Source organism: Paramisgurnus dabryanus, chromosome 7 (assembly GCF_030506205.2).
Source record: "Paramisgurnus dabryanus chromosome 7, PD_genome_1.1, whole genome shotgun sequence".
Lineage (NCBI taxonomy): Eukaryota > Metazoa > Chordata > Actinopteri > Cypriniformes > Cobitidae > Paramisgurnus > Paramisgurnus dabryanus.
Window position 1 is genome coordinate 32,702,189 of NC_133343.1, and position 24,180 is coordinate 32,726,368.

The 24,180-nt window shown below is 35.3% G+C and overlaps 1 protein-coding gene across 1 annotated transcript in view; it reads right to left on the reverse strand.

The window, feature by feature from the left end:
• Positions 1-3: 3 nt before the first annotated feature.
• esyt1b (extended synaptotagmin-like protein 1b) overlaps positions 4-24,180 on the reverse strand; it is a 40,511-nt gene continuing 16,334 nt past the window's right edge. Inside the window, exons 19-52 of the mRNA XM_065279579.2 lie at positions 23,968-24,053; positions 23,837-23,885; positions 23,601-23,690; positions 23,428-23,523; positions 22,817-22,888; positions 22,625-22,711; positions 22,244-22,390; positions 18,115-18,221; positions 17,881-18,025; positions 17,615-17,791; positions 16,951-17,033; positions 16,821-16,869; positions 16,630-16,719; positions 15,507-15,602; positions 15,358-15,429; positions 15,187-15,273; positions 14,799-14,945; positions 12,593-12,756; positions 12,367-12,487; positions 12,138-12,259; positions 11,908-12,013; positions 11,652-11,828; positions 10,154-10,236; positions 9,426-9,474; positions 9,259-9,348; positions 9,084-9,179; positions 8,928-8,999; positions 8,748-8,834; positions 7,573-7,719; positions 7,289-7,428; positions 3,657-3,788; positions 2,774-2,882; positions 2,609-2,658; positions 4-894 (exon numbers count right to left, since the gene is read on the reverse strand). Coding sequence (XP_065135651.2) covers positions 870-894; positions 2,609-2,658; positions 2,774-2,882; positions 3,657-3,788; positions 7,289-7,428; positions 7,573-7,719; positions 8,748-8,834; positions 8,928-8,999; positions 9,084-9,179; positions 9,259-9,348; positions 9,426-9,474; positions 10,154-10,236; positions 11,652-11,828; positions 11,908-12,013; positions 12,138-12,259; positions 12,367-12,487; positions 12,593-12,756; positions 14,799-14,945; positions 15,187-15,273; positions 15,358-15,429; positions 15,507-15,602; positions 16,630-16,719; positions 16,821-16,869; positions 16,951-17,033; positions 17,615-17,791; positions 17,881-18,025; positions 18,115-18,221; positions 22,244-22,390; positions 22,625-22,711; positions 22,817-22,888; positions 23,428-23,523; positions 23,601-23,690; positions 23,837-23,885; positions 23,968-24,053 — 3,450 coding nt within the window. The 3' untranslated portion in view covers positions 4-869. The remainder of the gene's footprint in view (positions 895-2,608; positions 2,659-2,773; positions 2,883-3,656; positions 3,789-7,288; positions 7,429-7,572; positions 7,720-8,747; positions 8,835-8,927; positions 9,000-9,083; positions 9,180-9,258; positions 9,349-9,425; positions 9,475-10,153; positions 10,237-11,651; positions 11,829-11,907; positions 12,014-12,137; positions 12,260-12,366; positions 12,488-12,592; positions 12,757-14,798; positions 14,946-15,186; positions 15,274-15,357; positions 15,430-15,506; positions 15,603-16,629; positions 16,720-16,820; positions 16,870-16,950; positions 17,034-17,614; positions 17,792-17,880; positions 18,026-18,114; positions 18,222-22,243; positions 22,391-22,624; positions 22,712-22,816; positions 22,889-23,427; positions 23,524-23,600; positions 23,691-23,836; positions 23,886-23,967; positions 24,054-24,180) is intronic.

Consider the following 24,180-nt stretch of genomic DNA (forward strand, 5'->3'; position numbering starts at 1 on the left):
TGATAGGGTCTGACATATGATTTATTGCGCATTATCAATATGTGGCAGTACATTCAGAAATGTAACATCAACGGCATAGTGCAAGAAAACAAGGTCAGGGTTTGATCTTTGGTGTTTTACCTTTTTTGCATATATATGGTTAAAGCATGATTGCGTGTAATATAAAAACTGATTGTAACGTGCACACAAAGTGATGTGAAAAAAAAACAATTAAACGTAATAAATGAAACATAGGACCACTATATAAAGAACTTAATGTAAATGTCAGTCAACAAATAAATGCAAAAAAACTGATATACAAACACATGGCTTTTTGCTTTCGTTTTTAGATCTGTGTAGCACAGAAAAATGCATGAATTGTCATAGCGAACACTAGCATCAATAGTTTTGACAAAAAAATCTCATTTTTGGCATTACAGAAGCGACACGAGACTTGTTGTGTGAACAGCAGCAAAAGTGCAAGACTATGATGTTGAAGCTACACAAATTAGTAACCATAACTAGATGGTTTTAGATACCAGAAAACTTTCTTACAGGCTTGTCTAAATCAAAACCGCTTTACAGATAACTTTGCTAAGTATTTCCAAACATCCTGCATGTATGATATCCATTTTGAGTCATAAAAAAGTGTCTTCAATATCAGAAGAATCATCCTGCATAAAACCCACATTAAAACAATAACCTGATACAGACTTACATAGCATTTATCCTCCATCATACTTGATTTGTCAATAATACTTCAACGATATGTTTACACCGCAGAAATTCTCGATATGAACTGGTCAGTCAAAAACTGCTGTGATAATAGGAGCCCTCGAAGCATCGCCAGGGATTTTGGTTAAGGGGAAGATCTCCGGTCAAGTGCCAGGTTAATTTTCTTCTTTCAGATCAAACCTGACAGAAAAAGAAAGGTTTTATTTTTGTGAGAATATTTCTTCAGTTAAACAGATACAGCAGAGAATGAATCATACATCAATTGCTTGAGGGAGTTTTGCTGCTGAAGATTGTTATGCAAATGTATAAAATATTCCTCCTTATGACTGTTTACACTACCATTTTGCCTACTTTTTTATATTTATGTTTATAGACTGATTTAATAACAAACGGGCATAATTTAAGGGCGATTTATAGTCGTGCGTAGGTCCTACGGCGTATCCGTAGACTGTGCGTAGCTCTGCGTAGCCTGTGATTGGTCCACCAGAACCCCCCCGTCAGGTAAAAAAACTGCGTCATAGGTATTTCCGTTTGAGACGGAGAAACAAAGATGAGCCAAGTTGAGGAGTGATTTAACTCAAACTGCAACACAAGTCGCTGTTTATTTACTTTCATCATTGCTGGTCTTCTCAAATTATACACAACAAGTTGTTATTTCTTCTTCGTTTGTGGGTTAACTTGCTTAGCTTCTTCTTCTGTGACGACTTCTGCTGCTACTGTGGTCACACGCGTGATTACTGCCAACCAGCGGTTTTGCGTGTGTTTGCACGTCGACGCGGACGGCGACGCACAAGTATAAATGAAAACCGAAGCGGAACCTATGCCGTCGCTGCTACGCCGTAGGACCTACGCACGGCTATAAATCGCCCTTTAAAGACAAACTAGAGTTTAAATGATCAGTTTGCCCTACATAAAACTTTAAACAGAGAAAATAACACTTTTTGGCTTAATTAAAGGTGCAGTGTGTAAATTTTAGCGGCGTCTAGTGGTAAGGTTGCAAATTGCAACCAACAGCTCAGTCCACTGCTCACCCCGCGCTTTTGAAACGCATAAAAAGTTACGTTAGCCGTCACCGGAAAAACATGTCATCGTTGGAGACAACTTTGTAAAAAAGTTTGTCCGTTAACGGCTTCTGTAGAAACATGGTGGCACAAAACGGCGACTTCCACTTAAGGGGACCCTCTGTGTACTGTATGTATATAAAAACGTCTAATTTTAAGGTAATAAAAACATAACGGTTCATTATGCAAGGTCTATATACACCCCTGATTATATAGTTTTGTATATTATTTTGCATTTCTGTCAAAAGATCCTTCTAAAAATTACACACTGCACCTTTAAGTTAAATACAACATTTTTCTTAAAAAACATACTTTTTTGAAAATAATTATTTTGTAAACAGTGTGATTGAGATATATTTATGTTTATACATTTGGCAGATGTTTTTATTCAAAGCAACTTACAGTGCATAAGCTATACATTTTTATCAATACTTGAGTTCCCTGGGTTCGAACCCATGACCTTTGCGCTGCAAAACCATGCTCTACCATTGCATTGAGATCTTGTTGCTTTTACAATGTTTTGTGCCGTAGGTGGTGCCATATTTAGGTGTTTTCTAGTGCTATGAAACATTGAATCATTTTTCGAAGAAATTGGTTCAATTGAGTCGAAGTTCAATTGATTCGAAAGCTTCGTTTCTCCCATCACTACTTGTCGGCTTTGTGTCGTTTCCAGGCGGACCGTTAAAGAGCGCAACACACACGTCTACCAGATTCTGTATAATTCAACCAATCACCGGAAGACTACTGAAGTGTTTCCAGAAAAGTGTGCCGTATGCATTAATCTTTGACTAGGGTTTTATGTTATGTGTGTTTATTTTAGACACATCACTCACCACTCAGTGACTCCAGACTGCAAGTCAATGTTCCCCAGGTCTATTTGCACCTATTAAAAATAAACAAACCAGCAGACATCAACATTGGATTAAACTTTGAAAGATACGTTTTCTAATGCAACTTGTTCTTGTGACATATATAATGTTTTGTTCAGCTATACTGACCTGGCCAATCACGTCTTTGTCTCGATTCATGAAGGATGATGATGCGTTTTTCACGCAGACGCTGAGCTCTCGCTGTTGAGCTTCATCCACACTCAAATCAAATTCAAACCTGGTAAAAACATTTTACTGTAATATCTGACGTATACACACAGTGGCACGGTCAATAAAATATCTTCTTAAATAACCACTGAATAGATTTTTCAATATGCAAACCCAAAGACAAACTGATTGAACATATGAAAACTAGTAATAGAAATACCATGGTGGAATTCCGAACAAACATGGTATTATTATAGTATTAGGTTCAAAATACCATAGTACTACTATGACTATTTAGCCCATATGGCAAGAAAATAAATTTATCTGGACAAAAACATGTTTTAAATAAATGATAAATACATTTTGTATCAAGTAAAGCTTACTTAAATATATTTTTGAGTTTGAAAATATATTTAGTTTTAACCTTCATATATTATATTCAGGGGGACCAAATAATTTTTTTTATTTTACAACAGATACAGAAAAAATATTTTCTTCCTGGCCAAAATATAAAAGATGCATAAAGATGTATAAAATATAAAATTACAAGTATTTTTGGCAGTTAAAAGTTTTTCTTATGTTGCAATGTGAATATAAATGCATTAATATATATATTTATTTTTAAAATATATTTCAAAATATAAAAATTATATATACTTATATATACAAAATATATTTTCGTATACATATATATTTTGGCCTTTTTTAAATATATTTAAAATTATAAAAATATATTTTTTGCCATATGGGAGGGTACATTTTGTTTGTACATATTGTTCTTATTACAGCTTAATAAAACTTGTTCTGTGTTATTCATGAACAAACTATAAACACACAAACACACCTTTCATTGTATTCTGGGTTCAGGTTTTTTTTCTTCACACTGGTTTTTTTCTTGGTGGCTTTGTTTTTATCTGGCAACAGAATGAGTGAGACGTATGTGTCCAATCCATCCTTCGATGACGTAACCAGACCCCTAAACAAACAAGCACACCAAAGCATTCAACATCACCTCTGTAGCCAGCTGATAAACGAAATGAATACCTGCTGTCTGGTCACCTACTGAAATAGAAACAACTTAATCACGAATATCTGTGACGTACTGTCGTTTATCAAAGAAAATTATCTTCAGCTGACCCCTGAATCCGTTTATAGTAATGCATTTACAGTGAAAGTCCAGCAGGACGAAGGGTTTAAAAGCAGAAATATGAAGCTTGTGTTTTCGTCAAAGCACTTACGTGAATTCTTACAGATAGTTACGTGATGTCCCTTCCCGTTAGTCTCACATCGATTCCGAGCAAAGGCAACCGGGTCAGCTGACACGAGTCGAAGGATCAAATATCAAAACATTTTTAAAGATGAGCTGGTGATTGTATAACACCACCCTTGGATTTTCTTAGGAAAGTGTGCAATATATATATATATATATATATATATCGCACACTTTCGTAAATATAAATATATATTATATTTAAATATGAACCTGTTTACACTACTTTATAAGTCCTTGGTAGGTCAGTTTTTATTTTCGGATGATCAGTCCCTTTTAGTTGTATTTAACCAAGATTATTCCTTTAAAACGTTTGCCTCTCTATCGCCATCTCTGTTTGAAACATATAACTGCAAGTTGTGTTATTTTCGCACAGCTTCACGCATTATGTAGTGATGCTGGAAAGGTCACGCTTGGCATCAGCAGAAGTACAGATCCAGTGTAAAAAAATTAATCATCAAAAATCGCTGTTTACCTTTTTAATTTTTTTAATTCACGTAATGCGTGAAGTCGTGGAAGAGCATTGTAGAATCAGTGACAGACAAATATTTATGGTTTAACTCATTCCCCGCCAGCCTTTGGTTTTATAAGTTGCCCGCCAGCATTTTTTTGTGATTTTCACAAAATGCCATCCAGGAAAAATTTCTTCTAAAAATATATAAACATACAAATATACAAAAAAAAAGGACAGACCTTCAGCTTTCAAACAAACAAACAAACAAAATGGGAAAAAAACTTTTCATCCTTTCCATATTTTTTTTCTCTGCTTATAAACTCTTAAAAATGGGTATTATTCTTCTTACAAAATTTTTAATTTTTTGTAAAAGATCAGATTCAGAACGATTATCAAAACATACACGGAGGGTAAAATTAATAAATATTTTTTGTGTCAGTTTTTATAAATTGAGTAAGAGCGCCATGAAGTGCATAAAAATTCATCAGGAACACATTTTTTTCATGCAAATTGACGAGATAACTTATTAATTAATGGCGGGGAAAGAGTTAATAGCTTTTTTTATTAATTTTTTTATTAGATAAAACACTTATTCCATGGTGATCGAGTAGAGCCCTTTGAAGCGGCAGTAAATCTGCAATTTGGCCATTTAACCGTTATACCCAGGCACGTGCACAGATAGGGCTCAACCTGTGCAGAACACATGCCCTTTTTGTCCTTACACTCCGAAGTGCCCTTTTTTGGAGGTGTTTTATTATTTTTTTAAATATATAAATTAATGCTATTGTTAAACATTTACGTCTGTCTGTGTGTTTTACAAATATATTTATCAAATAAAATTATTAAAAAACTAAATATTTTTGGATCCGCTCAAACTGTCTGTCAAACCTCTTAACTCCGCCCCCTGAGTGCAGCGAGCTGAAGTTCCACAGCAGTCAGAGGCAGCTGAACGTCTTGCAACGGTAAATAAGTATCTTGTTGTTTGAGTACAATGCTGTGTCATTACGAAAGAAACACTAGTATGTATACTACAATACGGAATGCACGGTCGGGTTTTTACCGCTTTTTTTGCATGACGCGTATTAATCGTTTAACTAAAGTCAACACATCTCACGCGAGAAGACGCGCACGCGTGGGTAAATGTCTAGCCTACATTAACACCAAAAACATATCAGATTAGAAAGGTCTTAGACATCAGATGCCCAGTTGGGAAAACTGGATAGAGACGAAAAACGTGTAAAGGATACAAGTATGTACATTATATTGCCCTGTCACTCATTACAGTATGCAATCTGGATATAATTTAATTTATTGTATATGCATGTATCTTATGCCTTGAATTAGTCAAGGTAGTTGTTTGATTATTTGGTTCATAACTTTTTATTCTGAAATCAACTGCATAGAGTTAAGTCTACTTAGTATTTAGTATATTTTTTTAGTAATGCAGTTATTTGCACCTTCAAAAGACCAAGGTTCCTGGTCCTCAGCACCAGGTAGGCAGATACATGTTGAATATGCTTATGGTATGGCTATAGTATAGTATAATCTCCTATTTTGATCTTTAATATCCTATTTCCCCCTCTTCTCAATCACATACATAAACATGTTAACCAAATAATACAAATTAGCTTATAAAACCAAACAGAATACCTTTTTTTCTTGAAACATATTTTTATGTAACTTTATGTATGTAAGCAGAGGAAAAAAATTAAATTAATATATTCTACAATTAAATAAGAGCGAGCACTTCAAAAACACATGACTACAAATAGGCCTAATACAGACAAACACCCAGGATGTAAATTGTTAAAGCCAACTTACAAGGGCAGATATCCTTTGCACTGTATAATGCCAAGCTATCATAAAATGTCATTTTTCATTCATTAATAGTGATTTTTTTCAATCATTAATAGTGAATAAATATAAAGCTATTAAGATGATTATTAAGTGATATTTATTTGGAGGGGGTGCCCTTTTTCAGTTTCAGCACATGCCCCTCAAAAGGTCTGTGCACGGCCCTGGTTATACCCCATTGAAGTGCACTATATAGAGAAAAATCCTGAAATGTTTTCCTCAAAAACCTTCATTTCTTTTCGACTGAGGAAAGAAAGACATGAACATCTTGAATGACGTGGGGGCGAGTAAATTATCAAGAAATTTTAGTTTTAAAGTGAACTACTCCTTTAAAGTCAAATGAAGACATTTAAGATTTTCTGTGAAATCATACTGACAACTCAAATTATAAATTATTAATTATACACCATAATTAAAAAATGTAAGTATTTGAGTTTTGGATCGCAGCTTTAACTCTTTCCCCGCCATTGACGAGATATCTCGTCAATTAAGAGAAAACGGTTCCCCGCCAATGACGAGATTTTCCGTCTTTCCGCAATACCGTTATTATCCACCAAGTGGCGCCCTTCCGCAACTTTTTAAAACCGGAAGTATTGCTCTATGGCAAGCTGCTGCATGTCCGTGTCTGTTTTAAAGATCGCTCTGAATATGATCTTCAAAAGCTGATTGCAAAAGAACCACTAAAGGTAGGATGAAACGGTTTTTTTTGTTTGAAAACAGAGGGTCTGTTCTTTCATTTGGTATATTGTATGTTTATATATTTAAAGAAGAACATTTTCTGGAAGGCATTAAACTTTGGTGAAAATCATGAAAAACGCTGGCGCTGGCTGGCAACTTTTTTTAAAAACGCTGGCGGTGAAAGAGTTAAAATAAAAAAACTTTAGTTGAGGAACCAGACCTGCATGCATGAATGATCACAGCCAGCTTTTTCTGGAAAGAGACGGAAATCTTAATCTGTCCTGTTGTGGCTGCCTGCTTGTTACTCAGCACAGGACCTGAACCCATGGCTAGTAAGGCGGCCATCTTGGAATCCAAGATCTAGAAGAAATAATAATATTCATTGTAATAATACCAAGACATATAAGTTCTCTAAATGTTTGTTAAAATCTTATTTTTGATTAGCTAGAATGTGTTGCTGTGCTTTAGTGGTTTGTTTGAGAAAATGTTTTGGAAGTGTCGAACCTTCAGTTGCGCCCTAAGCAGAATTTGACTCTGTGGTAGAGCTCCATCCAGATTCAGCCATTGGTCCATCAGCAGCTCTGGCTTTGTAAGCAGCTCTCTTATTGGTAGAACCAAAGAGCCGATCGGTTGATCCCAGGCACTTGAAAGCTGTTTTTAAAGTATTAAAAATTAACATTAACTAGTTAAACAATTAAAGGCCTAAAACATACTTGATGCAATCGCATAAACACAAATTTAACAGCTATGCAAGCTTGATTCGACAACGGCTTATTGTTTAGTTTTTTTTTAATGGTTTACATTTCATTTTTGGTGTAGTCACCAAAAATTTGTAACTGACCATTTTTAAAAAAAAAATATGTCTGTGCACTTCATTTAAATTCATTTAAAAACGTTTATTACAAATTCTCATTACAAAAGGCGTTTCACTCCGATATACGTCACAATAGGGAAATAAAGAAAATCCAAACTTCCATTTCAAGCCGACTATAAATTATTTTTGGTGTTCCTGAAGTTCAAAGTTTCCCAAACAGTGGTTCGCAAACCAGGAATTACAAAGGGTTTATGAGTTGATAAAAACACTATTAATTCTTATTAAATAAAAAAACAATGTCAACACAAAAATAAAAAAATGTGCTATAAAATTATTGAACTATTTACTTGACTTTTTGGGACTTTAGCTTGTCCATTAGTCCATAAATACCCTTTTCATCTCCGTGCGTGCCCTAACACCACTAGCCTAGCTTAACACAACGAGTGGAAGGAAATGGCTCCAGCTAGCATTTTGTCACGTATTGGGAGCAGTATGCTAGCTGGAGCCATTTACTTCCAGTCTTTGTGCTAAGCTAGGCTAGCGGTGGGTGCATCAGACAGAGAAACGGCACACACGGAGATGAAAAAGGTATGTATGGACTTGTCTGGGGGATACAGTTAATCAGCTAAAATCCCAAAAAGTCTGCGTGTTCCTTTAAAAGTAAGCTGGTATTGCAAGTAAATAATTCAGGTCCAGGGGTTTGGCTGACAAAAAAGTTTTAAAAACCCCTTAATTGGTCAAGCATTGTGCTGTCACCGCAAAGGTTTTGGGTTTGATTCCCACTGTATAGCTTGAATGCACGGTGAGCTGACTTGGATAAAAGGGTCCAGCAACTGCGTAAATACAAATGTAAAAATATTCTCACCTTGATGACAAGAATGTCTTTTTTGGGGTCATGAACCAGGAATTGAAATGCTTCATTCCAGTGTGGAAATGCTGAACGTTCACACACCTTTCATTTACATCAGAGAGGACAAATCATGTTAGAAACAAGGGACAAACAATTCTGCATTATTAATTAATAATGATAAAAACAGTCACCTACCTGGGATTTATAAGTTGTTCCTCCAAGCACAAGTTCAGCTGCAGCTTTAGGTTCCTTTCCACTCTTCTTCAGCTGGACACACAAATACAATCAGCGTTTATTCAGGTTCAGTTTTACCAATAAAATAAATAACTAATACGTGTGCATGTGACTCACTGGCAGTTCATGTGCCCTCTCCAAAAGAATAAACAGTAACCCCGCTGATGGAGTGGACTTATTCTGGTACGTCTGAGCACTTTGCATCTGCAGTACCTGATGAAGACAAGATCTTATAATCTGAGGTAAAGCTGAAATGCAACAAACAATCTTTGTTTTTAGATTTTAAACTCACTTGGTCTAGTTTATCATGTTGTGTTACAGTGGGCAGCCATTCCAGAACCAGATGGACTCGACCGTGTTTGATATCATTCAGAGTAAACCACTGAAAAGGAAAAAACAGTGTTTAGCATTCCAACCATTTTTTAATAGAGTTATATACCACAAACAAGTTATACTTACTTCATCGTTATACTTGGACCTGATGATGTCACCAAGTTTTAGCTTGAACCTGGGTAAACAATTATGAAGACAAAGTTGTAACATAAAACATACTTTATGTTAAATGTAGTATCTGAATCCTTATATTTATACTGTTTTAATGAACTCACGTACAGGTGATATTCAATCGAAATAGAGCCTATTATAACCTTTAAGAAGGCCTACAACCTTAAAGGTAAACACCACCATTTTTCAATATTTTACTATGTTCTTACCTCAACTTAGACAAATTAATACATACCTATCTTTTTTAAATGCGTAATCTTAATCTTTGTACAGCTCGGCGTGAATGTGTTAGCATTTAGCCTAGCCCCATTCATTCCTTAGGATCCAAACAGGGATGAATTTAGAAGCCACCAAACACTTCCATGTTTTCACTATTTAAAGACTGTTACATGAGTAGTTACACAAGAAAGTATGGTAAACATGGAAGTTTTTGGTGGTTTCTAAATTCATCCGTTTGGATCCCAAGGAATGAATAAGGCTAGGCTAAATGCTTACACATTCACGACGCGCTGTACAAAGATTAAGCGGACGCATTGAAAAAAATAGGTATGTATTCATTTATCTAACTGAGGTAAGAACATAGTAAAATATTGAGAAACTGTGGTGTTTTCCTTTAAGTAGGCCTACATTTCATTTTGAGATTTAATTTCATGATATATATCCTTTTATTTAATTTGACTAACCTTCCAAGAAAATCATCCGAGTCGACATCTTTATCATAGACCTCAAACTTCACCTCTAGATTATGATCTGGACTCAGAATCATCTAGTAAATAAAAACAAACATATACACCGGTAAACACTTTCAGTAATAATGTTAAATAACATCTGTGTAAATCATTCTGGCATCCTCCATAAAGGTTATTAGCTTGAAAAATCTTTAATGTTTCCATTAAAGATTTGCGCAAAACTTTAGCGTTATTTTCTAAATGTCGACAAAGAACTAAGATGGAGTTTCCATTATCCGATATCATGCGTCTAAAACATAATTTAATTGTTTCGCGTTAAGTCATTCCAAAAACCAAGGAGATTTGTGTGTTTGACTTTTTTGAGAGTGACTTAAAATCGTACAGATCAATCGACTCTCGTGGTATTTTGATGATGCGCTTGTCGGTTCTTGTGACGCCACATGAAGTCAACCACATCTCTTTTGTCTTGTTGTCCAACCAAACATGGCGCACCATTTTAAAAGGATGATAACGCGACTTTTACGCACATCAGGTGACCTGTAAATGCGGGGGGAAAAAGTTTCCGTAGCAGTATTGCGATAAATTATTTTTTGAATTGCGTGAAAAACCACCTAATCTGGCCGTAAAAACTTTTTTGTGATATATGAGGATTTATGCACGTTTATGCGAAATGGTCACGTTACAATTTGACCCATTTTAAATGCGCACTGTTTGAAGGGTAATGGAAACGCAGCTACTGTGGTCAACTATATTTTAGGGCTAGCAAAAAATATAAATTCTCTGATTTTTTTATCTTTAAGTTAACGAAACAATAACAATCTAGAAAATCTCTGAATCGATTCTAAATGTGCATGCTTTGCTTCGGAATATTATGTGAATATTATCTTTACTTTGCATCTCATCCAGAAGATGTCGCCATCTTTCGAGTTGCTTCACTTAAAATAAAATAAAAACAGACGATCAGGAGGTCACGGTAGCCGATTAAAGCCAGCGGCGGTGAAAAGTCTCAAGATGAGGTCGACAAATTTTTTGACATATGCAATGTCCAGAGACAAAAACTTTATGGGCCTGTTTTAAATGTTGAAAAAAATGTATGTAGTGTTGTGCATTGTTCAGTTTGTGCACCTTAATAGTATGCACATATTTATGATTTCTTGTTACAATGTTTATTACTCAATATTTGTTAAAAGTAAAAAGTAATTAAACATTGTGTGGGGCTATTGTTAATGTGTATTTCAGTGATACTGTATAGCAAAGTGGAAGGGTTTCAGCTACCAGCATTTATATTTAAATATGGATTTTATGTCTGAAATGTTGTAATGAAATATTGATAACTAATTAATATTGAAACGCCAACTTTGTCGCAATACCCAGCCCTACTATATATGGACGTTTCGCCTGCTTTTAAGTATTCCTAAATGCAGAAGATTTGGAAATCCGATTGCTTCCTCATACCAACATAAGATCTGATCAAACTTTAAGATGACCCTACCTCATACATCTCATTCCAGGTGGGGTTGAGGTTCTCCTTGATCACGTGACTCTTAAGGGTCGTATCTCCGATTTGGATCTTGACATAGGGGTCGCTTTTCCCCTTCACCATTCCACCCATCAGATTGTCCTTGGCAACCAGATCCTGAGCTTCCAGAAGATGGATACGCAGCACCCCCTATGGGCGAGATATTGAAATTAACACTTATCTGTGTATTTAGCAATAAGTTTAATCCAAAAGTTTCAAAAGAAAAAACCTTGGTGCCAAAGCTGGGGTCATGGGTAGTTTTTTGGGGTCTGACGTCTGTGGAACTAGTGACCTTTGGTTCCTCTACAGAAGTAGGGGAAGGTTTATTATGTGATCTGTATGACAAACAAAGGCACACATCAATCAGTGTTTATATGAATATAACGTATTGTTAATGTTGAAAAACAATTTGTTCGAATCGAACTGAATAAAGCAAAAACAGATTAATCAATAACCCACTGTTTATCTGATTCCCGTTGCTCTTCGAAAGCTGTTGCTTCTGATCCAGATGTTTTGAGCGGTCCTGTCACGTGAACCGGTCCACCAACAGTGGAAGTTGAATCAGGGACTTTGCTGAGATCCTGTAAATAAAACCAAAATAAATTTTACATGCAAGAATTATAAGAAATTGGTTTTAACTTCTGTGGCTTTTCCAGATTAGCAAAACATAATAGACACAAAAACGAACCTCAGTGTCAGGTTTTGTCTTAGGTGCAGATGGTATCAGATCATCGATGACTTTATGTTTCGGATGTTCTTCAGGCACAGACACAGTGACCGGTAATGTGGAGGCTGCTAGTTCACTAAGCCTGTTTTTCACAGACACACAACCTTGTTTAGGTCTCGAAACTAAACTATAATAGAAACTAATGTGGATTATATAACAGACTAGATTGGTAACACAATAATCTCACCCTTTTTTTGGCTCGGTCTTCTTCTCAGTCATCTTACTGACTGCAGCCTGTGTTTGCTCAGTAATGATTGGCTGATTTCTCTCATGGTCACCGCTCACAGAATGATCCTCTTTAGGAACAGACTTCTTCAGATGTACACTTGGATCCACCTTTGAGTCCAAAATCTGATAACAATACCAAAAAGTAAGACATTTTAGATATTAATTAATGCCCTAGGGCAGAGGTTTTTCAAACCTTTTGTCAGCCGAACCCAATTGGCCTGAATTATTCACTTGAAGTCCCTGAGATTTTAAGTCAAAATTATAATTTAATAGCTCATTTGCTTGTTAAACTTTTATTTTTTATCTGTTTTAAAGTTTTTAATCAATAGTATTTTACATAGTTATTGTTATTTTTACCTGTTATTGACCCTTTACCTGTTAATTTTCTTTTATTACTACATAAAACAAATCTGTCTCTTTTTACATGAGTTCTCAGCGTTCTGATATATTTGTAGTGATGTATAATGATCACATTACGTACATTGAACTAGAGATGAAAAGGTATGGAAATTTTACATCACGGTTATAGACGGTTTCAGCAATAACAACATAAACAAGCGGCTGTCGTGGTCCGCACGTAACTTCCGGTAAACTCCGCTAAGAATAAATAACAAAGTTCTTTAAACGTAGTTTATTTATATAACAAGCAAACAAACAACACATAGATTACCTAGGATACCAAAACATTTGTTATTTTCGACGAGGCATTTGTTCAAGAGATCAGTTTAGCAACTAGTCAGACCATTAAAAAAACGAAACCGAAAGTAAAGTTCGGATCCAGACGTGTATCACGTCAGCACACGTGCGTCTGATGAAACCGTCTATAGTGACAAAATTACCATGATTATCAATATTATAATGGTTTTGTGAACCATATCTAGAAATGTAAAAAATGCAAACCAAATTTAACTCTTTCCCCGCCAACATTTTTTTTAAGTTGCCAGCCAGCACCAGCATTTCTTATGATTTTCAAAAAAGTTTAATGCCTTCCAGAAAATTTTATTCTTTAAATATATAAACAAACAAAATATATCAAATGAAATAACTTTTTCTGCTTTAAAAAAAAAAAAATCATCCTACCTTTATTTGTTTTCTTTTTATCACCTCTCAAATATGGGTAGGTTTCTTCGAAAATACAAAATTTTGAGCAAAAAGCTGAGATAACTGCATTATTGTGAAGGACTTTTTTGAAACATACAAAGTGTTCTTACTGTTTGCCCTAAGGGGTTGCTTTTGGGTTTTATAAGTTGGGTAAGACCCTCACCTGGTGGATAATAGCGGAAATACGGATTGCCGTAAAAACTTGTCAATGGCGGGGAAAGAGTAAAAATAGTTTTTTCATATAAGTGCACTTTTGTTGGCATAAACATCAAATAAATAACATTATCATTAATTTAGAGCACATTTAGAGTCGTGAGATAAATGTATATTTAATTCAGATAAAACACAAATTAGTAAATTAGATTTTCATATAAAAACGACAAATCAACAACAAATCTTTTTGAGCTGTGACACTGGCACGATTAAACGGTCATTAAATGACGCGATAATAGTAATCGTTGGACATTTTTATTGCGGTTAACCATTAAACCGGTAAACATTACATTAAACAAATAAAATTTATATTTTTGTTAGTAAGTGTTTTATTTAAATTTTTCATTTTAAAATTATTTATTTACGTTTCATGATTTAATTATAATCAACTCATTTTTCATCAACTCACAAACCCCCTGCAATTCCCTACGAATCCCAGTTTGGAAAATGCTGCTCTAGGGTCCTTATAAATATTTGTGTTAATACTTGCTGGGGTTGATATGTTAATTTAATCAGAAAAGGTTTTTACATTCATGTTATACTTCTCTTGATTTTTCAAAAACTGCATTACTATTTGCAAAAAAACCTTGTTAAAGGTGCATTGTGTAACTTTTAGAATAAAGTCTTCAATGAAATCCAATATAATATACATAACTATGTTATCAGTGGTGTATAAAGACTTTACAAAATAAACTGTATTTTTTAATGAACTTTTATTACGTTTTGTCACTACATCGTCTCAGACAATGACAGATTTGTCCTGCGGTGGTACCGTAGCTTCTCTATGTGTTTTAAAATGGAGGGGTGAGCTGATTAAACTTTATTTAAATATAAAGTCATTAAAGCTTCACCTTAAGTTGTGCCCTCAGCAAAACTTCACTTTCTGGATCTGCTCCATCCAATTTGAGCCACTGGTCCATTAGAAGGTCTGGATTTGAAAGCACTTCTCTGATTGGTAGAACCAAAGATCCCAAAGGCTGCTCCCAAGCACTGGAAAACTGATGGTGAGCCATAAGACGATCATTGTTTTCATCATTTGTTAACACATTTAGTCTATTTTTAATGCTCCTGCAATGTGATGATGAACACATTTCCATGTAGTGGCTCATTATTTTAAGTTACAAAGGCTGTTTTAGATAGAGCACAACACATCACACACTGCAAGGCACAAGCCAGCTTTTCAAAAGTTTATATAGTTTAATATTAACTGCACATAAATAAACATCTAATCTCTTTTACCTTCACAATAAGAATCTCTTTTTCAGGGTCATGAACCATGAAGTGAAATTTTTCACTCCACTGAGGAGCAGTCGAGCGCTCACAGACCTTCAGAGAAGAGAGAACAGAACGTCCTTAAGGGTCAAAAGTAAACACACATTCCTTACTTCATTGAAAAGCACTAAATCAAACCTTGGTTTTATGGGAAATGTCACCGAGAACCAGCTCTGCCGCTGCCTTGGGCTCCTTACCGCTCTTTTTCATCTGCACATGGAATTGGATATGAAAATGACATTGGGAAATGTTTAGCAGTATGTTATGTGTATGGTTGTGAGATGTACCGGCAGGGCGTGTGCTCTCTCGATGAGGATGTAAAGCAACGCTGCTGTTGGGACGGATTTGTTCAGGTATGAATGTGCTGACTGCAACTGTAGAGCCTAAAAACAAGCAAATAATACAGTCAGTCAAGTAAACATGGCCTTCCAATACTGGGAGGTAAAAAACATTAAAGGATTAGTCCATTAAAAAAAAAAAAATCCAGATAATTTACTCAACACCATGACATCCAAAATGTTGATGTCTTTCTTTGTTCAGTCGAGAGGAAATTATGTTTTTTGAGGAAAACATTCCAGGATTTTTTTCATTTTAATGGACTTTAATGGACCCCAACTTTTTACAGATTTTTTCAACGTAGTTTCAAAGGACTCTAAACGATTCCAAACTAAGCATGAGGGTCTTATCTAGCGAAAGATTGTCATTTCTTGACAAGAAAAATAAAAAATATGCACTTTTAAACCACAACTTCTCATCTACCTCCGGCTCGACCTCACGCGATACGTCATCATGTCAAGAGGTCACGGATGATGTATGCAAAAATACGCCCCAGTGTTTACAAGTGTGGAGAAAGAGGACCGTTCCGACGTTGTTGTATGTGGAATGATACTAATTAATGTCTTTGTGTTAGTTTATTGTTTAAAATGGTCCGCAAATTTCATATATGTTACACGTGACCTTTACGTCACTACGCAATTACATGAGGTCGACAATCGTTTCACTAGATAAGACTCTTATGCCTCGTTTGGGATTGTTTAGACTTTTTTAAAGTATCGAGTTAAGTGTTGGGGTCCATTAAAGTCCATTAAAATGGGAAAAATCCTGGAATGTTTTCCTCAAAAAACATAATTTCTTCTCGACTGAATAAAGAAAGACATCAACATTTTGGATGACATAGTGGTGAGTAAATTATCTGGATTTTTTTAAGAAAATGGACTAATCCTTTAATTTATATATTGCTAAATTTTGATGTAACTCTTTTGGTAAAGTTAAAGCACAAAAGCATAGGTTCAGTCCCTATGCAACACACATACTAATAAAATGCACCTTAATTGCACTGTAATATAAGTTGCTTTAGATAGATGTGTCTCCCAAATCCGTAAATGTAAATTTTTAACAATTACCACTGACCTTCTGTAGTCTATCAGCTTTGGTTACGGTGGGCAGCCATTCCAGAATCAAATGAACACGGCCATGTTTGACATCATTCAGAGTAAACCACTAACAGAGTAAAAACAGCGTCAGTATATAGTCACAAATCAATTTAATTATAGGTACTGAAACACCAATCAACAAAACTGAATTAGTAGAGGATAAGTCACCTGATCCAAAAACTGAGATCGAATGATGTCCTGTACGCTTATCTTCAACCTATAAAAACATTTATTCATAGGTCATAAATGTAAAGGTACACATGAAATACAGATGTTTCACTTGGTTTGATCGACATACCTTCCTAAAAAGTCATCCTTATCCATGTCTTTATCGAAGACCTCCACAAAGACATCAGAAGTCGAATCCGAGGGCAAAACCAGCTGGAAAAACATTAGAAACAAGCATGTTAGGATTTCTGCCACTACATTTAAATCAGTAGCCGACTTAAAGGACACCTATTATACAAAATCCACCTTGACAAGGTGTTTGGACCTAAATGTGAGTTGGCAGTGTGTGAACACAACAACTCCACAATGAAAAAAAATCCACCCACTACTTCTTTTGTATTCCCCATTAATAGACCTGTCATTTTTATTCTCTTAGCAATGTGATGTCACACTGCTAAAGCCCCGCCCACAGCCACTGACTGACAGTCCAGTATCACCATAGTTTTTGCCCACAGTGAGTTGTACATTAACCGCTATTTTCTCTGCGAAAACAGATCTATTTTAATGGAAAGTGCTTACTGTCTCTTTAAGTAAGATAGTGAGGAGCAGTACCTAATTTGCATTTAAAGGTACACACACGCAAACACTGCATTTTTGTTCCCGCCCAAATAGGGGCTTTGGACATGCTATAATAAATTATATGTGAGGTATTTTGAGCTGAAATTTCACAAACACATTTTGGGCACACCTGAGACTTATCTTAAATTAAAGTACATTTGAGAACCTTCGCCTACCTCATACATTTCGTTCCAGTTAGGATTGAGATTCTCCTTGATCACATGACTCTTAAAAGTTGCGTTTCCGATTTGGATCTTGACATAGGGGTCGCTTTTCCCCTTCACCATTCCGCCCATCATGTTGTCCTTGGCAACCAGATCTTCAGCCTCCAGCAGGTGGAGACGGAGCATTCCCTGCAGAAAATAAAAATCATACTCACGTTGCAATGTGTGTTTGTATTGCATTTCATTGTTGGGTGAGCAATTCCTTTGTTCGTTCTCACCTCAGTACCAAAGCTGGGGTCAGGGCTGGTTTGCAAAGGTCGAAGGTCTTCTACACTGGATACCTCAGTGACTTTCTCTTCTTCTGGGACTGATGCTGAGGAAGTCACGGTGACGGGAGGTTCTGGGACTTTCTCAGTACTGGACCTACGACGTAACATAGACGAAAACAAACACAATCACGACACGAAAGGTGCTGGATTTCACCCCCTGATGGTTTTAGATAAATCTCTCACTTCTGCACCAACTCCTCCTCCGGTTTTCTTTTGATGCTGGAGGTTCCTGGACGTTTCGTCATCTCACTCTGGTCCACAAGTCTCTCTGTCTCCTTAGGGCAAAGAATCTACCAGACAAATAACAGTGTGCCAAAGGGAAAGTTTACTTAAAAACAAAGATTTACTATCAATTTAGTCAATAATTCTTAAAACAGACCACTGGGATTGCTTTTGTGTTGGCCGTATCTGCAAATTATTGTTTTATTAGCCTTAAAATTGCACAATTTAACTTTGAAAAAATAACACGTCCAATGGAAAACGCAGATACTCCAATATACCATATAGCAAAGTTTATACGGTCACATGGGTTTTTTTTAGGCAATTCAAAAAAGAAATATATATCGCAAAATATTTGCAAAATGCAATGTTTTTTTACACATTTACACGTCACCTGACGTGCGTAAAAGTCACATGATCATTCTATAAAGGTGCAAAATCATCACCCCTTATCTTTTGGAAACTAAAACATTTTTATTTTTCACAAGGTATTTGTTCCAGAGGTCAGTTTAGTTGCTAGCCAGACCGATAAACAAGCACGAACCGGACGTTAACCTTGGGCCAGGCACATAATTGCAACAACACAGGTGCATCCGATAAAACTGTCTATGTGTAAACCTACTAACATCTGTTTTCATGATTTTTGGAATGACTTATTGTAAGAGGAAAAAATGTTTTAGTCACATAACACTGGTTAATGGAGACATCGTCATTCCGCAATAGTTTATTTACCGTTTATTTATTAATCGAAAATATTGCAAAAGGTCTGTGTAAATCTGTAATGGAAATTTAGGATTATGTCACCTACATCTTGGATGGCTTAAGTGTGAATAAATAAAAAACACATTTTTGGTGAACTATAAATTTATGCTTTGTAATGCAAAACATTACTAAGGTTAGTTCATGAAGAAATAAAAATAGTGAGAATATTTTGAAAACCTATAGTTTCAATTTGACAGAAACTCTTACAAGAACTTTTAAAAGAAAATTTTGTTTCCTTTATTATTACACTTAAAAGTCGCAATGAAATCAAAATAAAAAATAGTAATTTGTTTTGGAATATTTTTTTTTAATGACTTATCTGTGAGTTTCATTATTTTTAAAAAATGCATAATTTTTCAAAAAAAAAAAAAAAATCATTATTATTATTTTTTTAAGTTCATTATTATTATTTTTTATTCATTATTTAAAAAAAATATTATTTTTTTAAAAATTCATTATTATTTTTATTTTAAATTCATTATTATTAAATTTTTTAATTCATTATTATTTTTGTTATTCATTTTTTTAAATGCATTATTTTTTTATTCTTTTTTTTTTTAATTCATTATTATTCTTTTTAAATTTCATTATTTTTTTAATGCATTTTTTTTTTTTATTCATTATAATTTTTTTTATTCATTTTTTTTTATTCATGTGCCCTCATAATCCTCTCCTCCCCTCCTCAAAACGATGTCTCTTTACTTCTGGTCATATGGTATGGTGGGATCCGGGAAAAGACCGCAGCAATTAGCAAATAGCAACACGGACCAACTTTAAACAATCAAATCAGTTCTTGATGGACGAATTCAAGTCCAGCCCTACCTTTATTCATTTTACGTCACCATGGGGAAAATAAAACGAGCGCTACTTTCGTTTCATGGTGACTTTAGCAGGTTACTCATTTAAAATGACGTTTTAACCCTCTGGGGTCCGACCATTTTGGGACACTGTCAGAGGTTCTTCTGACATGCTCTTACATTTGGTCTTTTTTCAGTTGCTTTAAAACATAATAATGGCAAGTGTCTCATACCACTGTGTTCAGCACAAACTGGGCAAAAATATTATATGAGCTACATGTATGAACATGTTTGTATTTTTGAGAGAAAAAGGTTTATGCGTGGTTTTAAAAAAAGAAAAAATTTTAAGTCACTGATATAAGTCCACAAAACCCATACTAAACATGTTTTTACAAGACTTTCCTAAACAGAATCTAGTAGTCTAGAGTTTTTTCTTTAAAATGATGTGAAAATCATCCTGCCTACTTATTCACATAAATCAATATATTGATTTAGAAATTGTAAGACACTTTTTGTTTAGAGGGGCCGTATGCGAGAAGGATTGATTGACAGCTAACAAACAAAGCCTCGCATAATGAGCTGCATAATGAGGCAGTAATGTGAGAGGGAACTACAGTAAAGAATGTGAGGACAAATGTATACATGTTTGTTTGAGGTTTATTAAGAAGTTAACAATATAATCAAAATAGAAATGAAGGTCAGTAGGACATTTTCAGTTTATTTGGGAACACACCCTATTCAAAAACTTAACTTGTATAAGAAACTGATAAACAACAGAGCTGTAAACTTCATGTGGCTCATGTTACCATATAACTTTATGTCCAAAAAGTGTGAATATGTTTTTCCACTTCATAGTTTTGTACCGATGAGAGGGATGCAGACCTGCAAGAGAGTTATGAACAGCTGTTAGCATAAATTGTCCACAGAAATACTCTTACATACATAACTGATGGGTAAATGATAGCACTACATTCAGATAAACTATCATGTACATAAACTAAATTAGTATCTCAGATAAACATCTGCAATGATTAGTTATATAAAAAGCTGTTTTCAGATGACTGTTTTCAGATGCCCTTCCCCTTATTGTCTAGCTTCTGTTTTAAACGCGTTTCTGTAAGCGAGTATGAACTTTAAAAACACATCGCATATGGCGTCAATGTGCGCGAGTTCTCCGTGTAAACAACGCGGCGCTCATAATAAAACGGCGTCGCGTGTAAAATGTATGGAATGCGTTGCATGTAAACAATATCATATTACAGCAGATCCCGCAGTGCAGCATTACTCAAAGTTGCCATGAAGGATACGAAAGTGAATAACTGTGTCTAACACTGTACAGCATGTAACAATGAAATCCGCCATTACGTGATCACGCGAACTCGTTTGTAAATAAGCATGTAAACATATTACAGCACAAACTTAAAAAATACAGCAGTGCAGCATTACTCAAAGTTGCCATGAAGGATACGAAAGTGAATAACTGTGTCTAACACTGTACAGCATGTAACAATGAAATCCGCCATTACGTGAAATCACGCTTACTCGTTTGTAAACAATGCGAAAGTTTTTCAATCCGAAGCGTGCAGTCTGCTGAGGTTGCTTATGTAGGCTGAACTGAACAAGCCATAACATATTACATGATAGCAAATATAAATGAAGACAAATGACTTACAGTTTCTTCAGGAATATATCCTCCGATCTCCATTGCGTCTTCCATTGTTCTTCCTCTTAGGTAACGTTAAAGATAAACGCTTCTCTTCGTCAATGTCCAGACATAAATTAAGATATTCCTCACGTGTGTGTTTAAAGTTTATAATCCAAACATGCGGTAAAGTCTTGAAATCTGATAAAACTTTACGCTTTGTTTATTATTGTTGGAACTGCTGGTCTCTTCATTACCATGCCAACAGCCTGTGGGCGTGACCTAATTAAAGATAATGAGCTCAGCCAGGAAAAACGGTACTCTCTTTACTACAATGCAGAATATAAAAACAGGAAATATTTGTTTTTGATTATAATTAGCTTGTTTAAAAGTAGAAATTTCAGGCTTTCTTTGGATATGTGTATCATGTTTGTGTGACGAGTATTCGCGGAGTTTCAACTAATTTTTGTAACGTGATTTGAGAGACAGCTGGCGGAGACAGAAATGTCTAAATGCGCACCCTGTTTATTTTCTTTATTTGACAAAAACACAAAGATCTCTTGTTATTGTGAATGTACACTGATTAAAGAGGACCCTTCAGAGTTTCAAATGATGTCAAACACGAAAGTGTTTGATTATTAATGATGGAGTATTTTAAGTTGATTCTGCTATGATAAGGAGAAAACACGTCAAAACGCGTCCCCGCGTTTTTGGACCCCTGGGGGTTAAGTTAATTCCTTTCGTATATTACATAAAACAAACAACACTATTTATGTTTTGAATTACATAAGGGAAAGTAAATGACAGCAGAACTTTCCCTGGTGTAAATCTGTGAGCTCCTATGTCATCACACATGAGAGATAAAATGTTCAACAATGTGTTTGTGTTTCACCTTGAGTTGAGCTCTGAGCAGAATCTGACTGTCAGGCAAGGCCCCGTCCAGATTTAGCCACTGGTCCAGAATCAGATCCGGTTCAGAGAGAAGCTCTTTGATCGGAATCACCACAGATCCCAGAGATATATCCCAACAGTGGGATATCTGAAGATAAAAGTGAAGTCAGACAGTTAACAGAGATGCTTATAGATAGAAAGATGAGCAGGCTGCCTTTATCATCGATTATTTAAAAACTTTGGGAACATAACGTGATCCAGGAAATTGTATTATGCTGTAATACATTGCAAGTAAATCATTTAGTTACTGGAAATAATAATAATAATAAAACCACTGTAGGTATATAAAATAAATATAATGTCATTATCTGTGATTCCTCACCTTTATAACAAGGTCTTCTTTTAACGGGTTTCGAACTAAAAAGAAAAATGCCTCATCCCACTGGGGAGAGCTGGTACGATCGCTCACCTGTATCACATGAACGTTAGAGAAAGAGAAGAGAAAAAATAAATATAGATAGACAGTTGCCAATAATCTGATATTTTACTTCATCTGTGTAAAATGGTTTCTTACCGTGGTTCTGCGAGATTTTCCTCCTAAGATCAACTCGGCTCCAACCTTAGGTTCCTTTCCGCTCTTCTTTAACTAAATTACACACAGAAAAAACTTATTTAACTGAGCTGTTAGTACATTATGTTAAACTGAACATGTCTTACACACAATTAACTAGCCAAGTCTTATTAGAAATGCTGTTTTGATTCTCTTGTTAATGTGACCTCACACTGATAAAGCTCCGCCCACAGCCACTGACTGACTGGTTAATTTTACACAAAAGCTTTTTAAAATGTGTTTGTTAGCACACCTGAGACTTATATTACATCTTGTAAAAATGTATTTGCCCTTCAAGTCATTTAATGCAATCCCACATATCTCAGGAGGACACATACTTATGTTTCACTTAAGCTCAGATATTTCTGATAGAATTTTATAAAAACATCAAATAAAAATATAAACAAATTGATATGAGTATAAAAATATACAATTACTGTGAATAGCTGAGCACAGTTTGGGACATTGAGATATCTTCATCTTGAAAGTTGACAAGTGAGACTATTTCATTTCATTTCACTGCTGTATAGGAAGCACAATTGAGAAATTGAAGAGATCTGATTCGTCAAACTTACAGGAAGGTCGTGGGCGCGCTCCAAATACACAAACAGAAGGGCGGCGTTTGGCACGGCTTTATTTGCAAACGTGCTCTTCGACTGGTACAGCAACACCTGCGAAACGAATCACACAGTTAACCATTTACCTTCTTTAAATCATTTTAACACATATTAGAGATGTTTCTGCACACCTGCTGTAGTTTCTCCGGGTCTGTTACTGTAGGCAGCCATTCAAGAGCCAGATGAACACGGCCATGCTTGACGTCATTCAGAGAAAACAACTGCAAGAGAAACAGAGCTATGAAAGGATATGATCACATCACACAATTCATATATAAATGCCGTAAGAACATGCGTTCTTGTACTTTTACACTTTTAATGTGATGCAACTTGCAATGTTTATACATTTGAAGATGCATATACTCACCTCATTAATATACTGAGAGCTGATGATATCGTTCAGATTGATCTTCAGTCTAAAAGAAAAGCAATACATCTAAATAATGCAGATCAGCGCTGAGAGGCTCTTACAGGATTTACTGACAGCAGCTTTTATACCTGCCCATAAAATCGTCTTTCATGTCCATGTCCTTATCAAAAACCTCTAATGACAACTCTTGTCCAGGAAGCTCTGTTAACACCACCTTTAAAAGAAAATAAAAGGGTTTCATGTTAAGGGTTTATAAATACATAGTAGTGCTCTCTAATGCTACGTGTACACCAGAAGCATCGTGTTTCTCTCTCTCTAAATTACTTACGGGATATAACTTC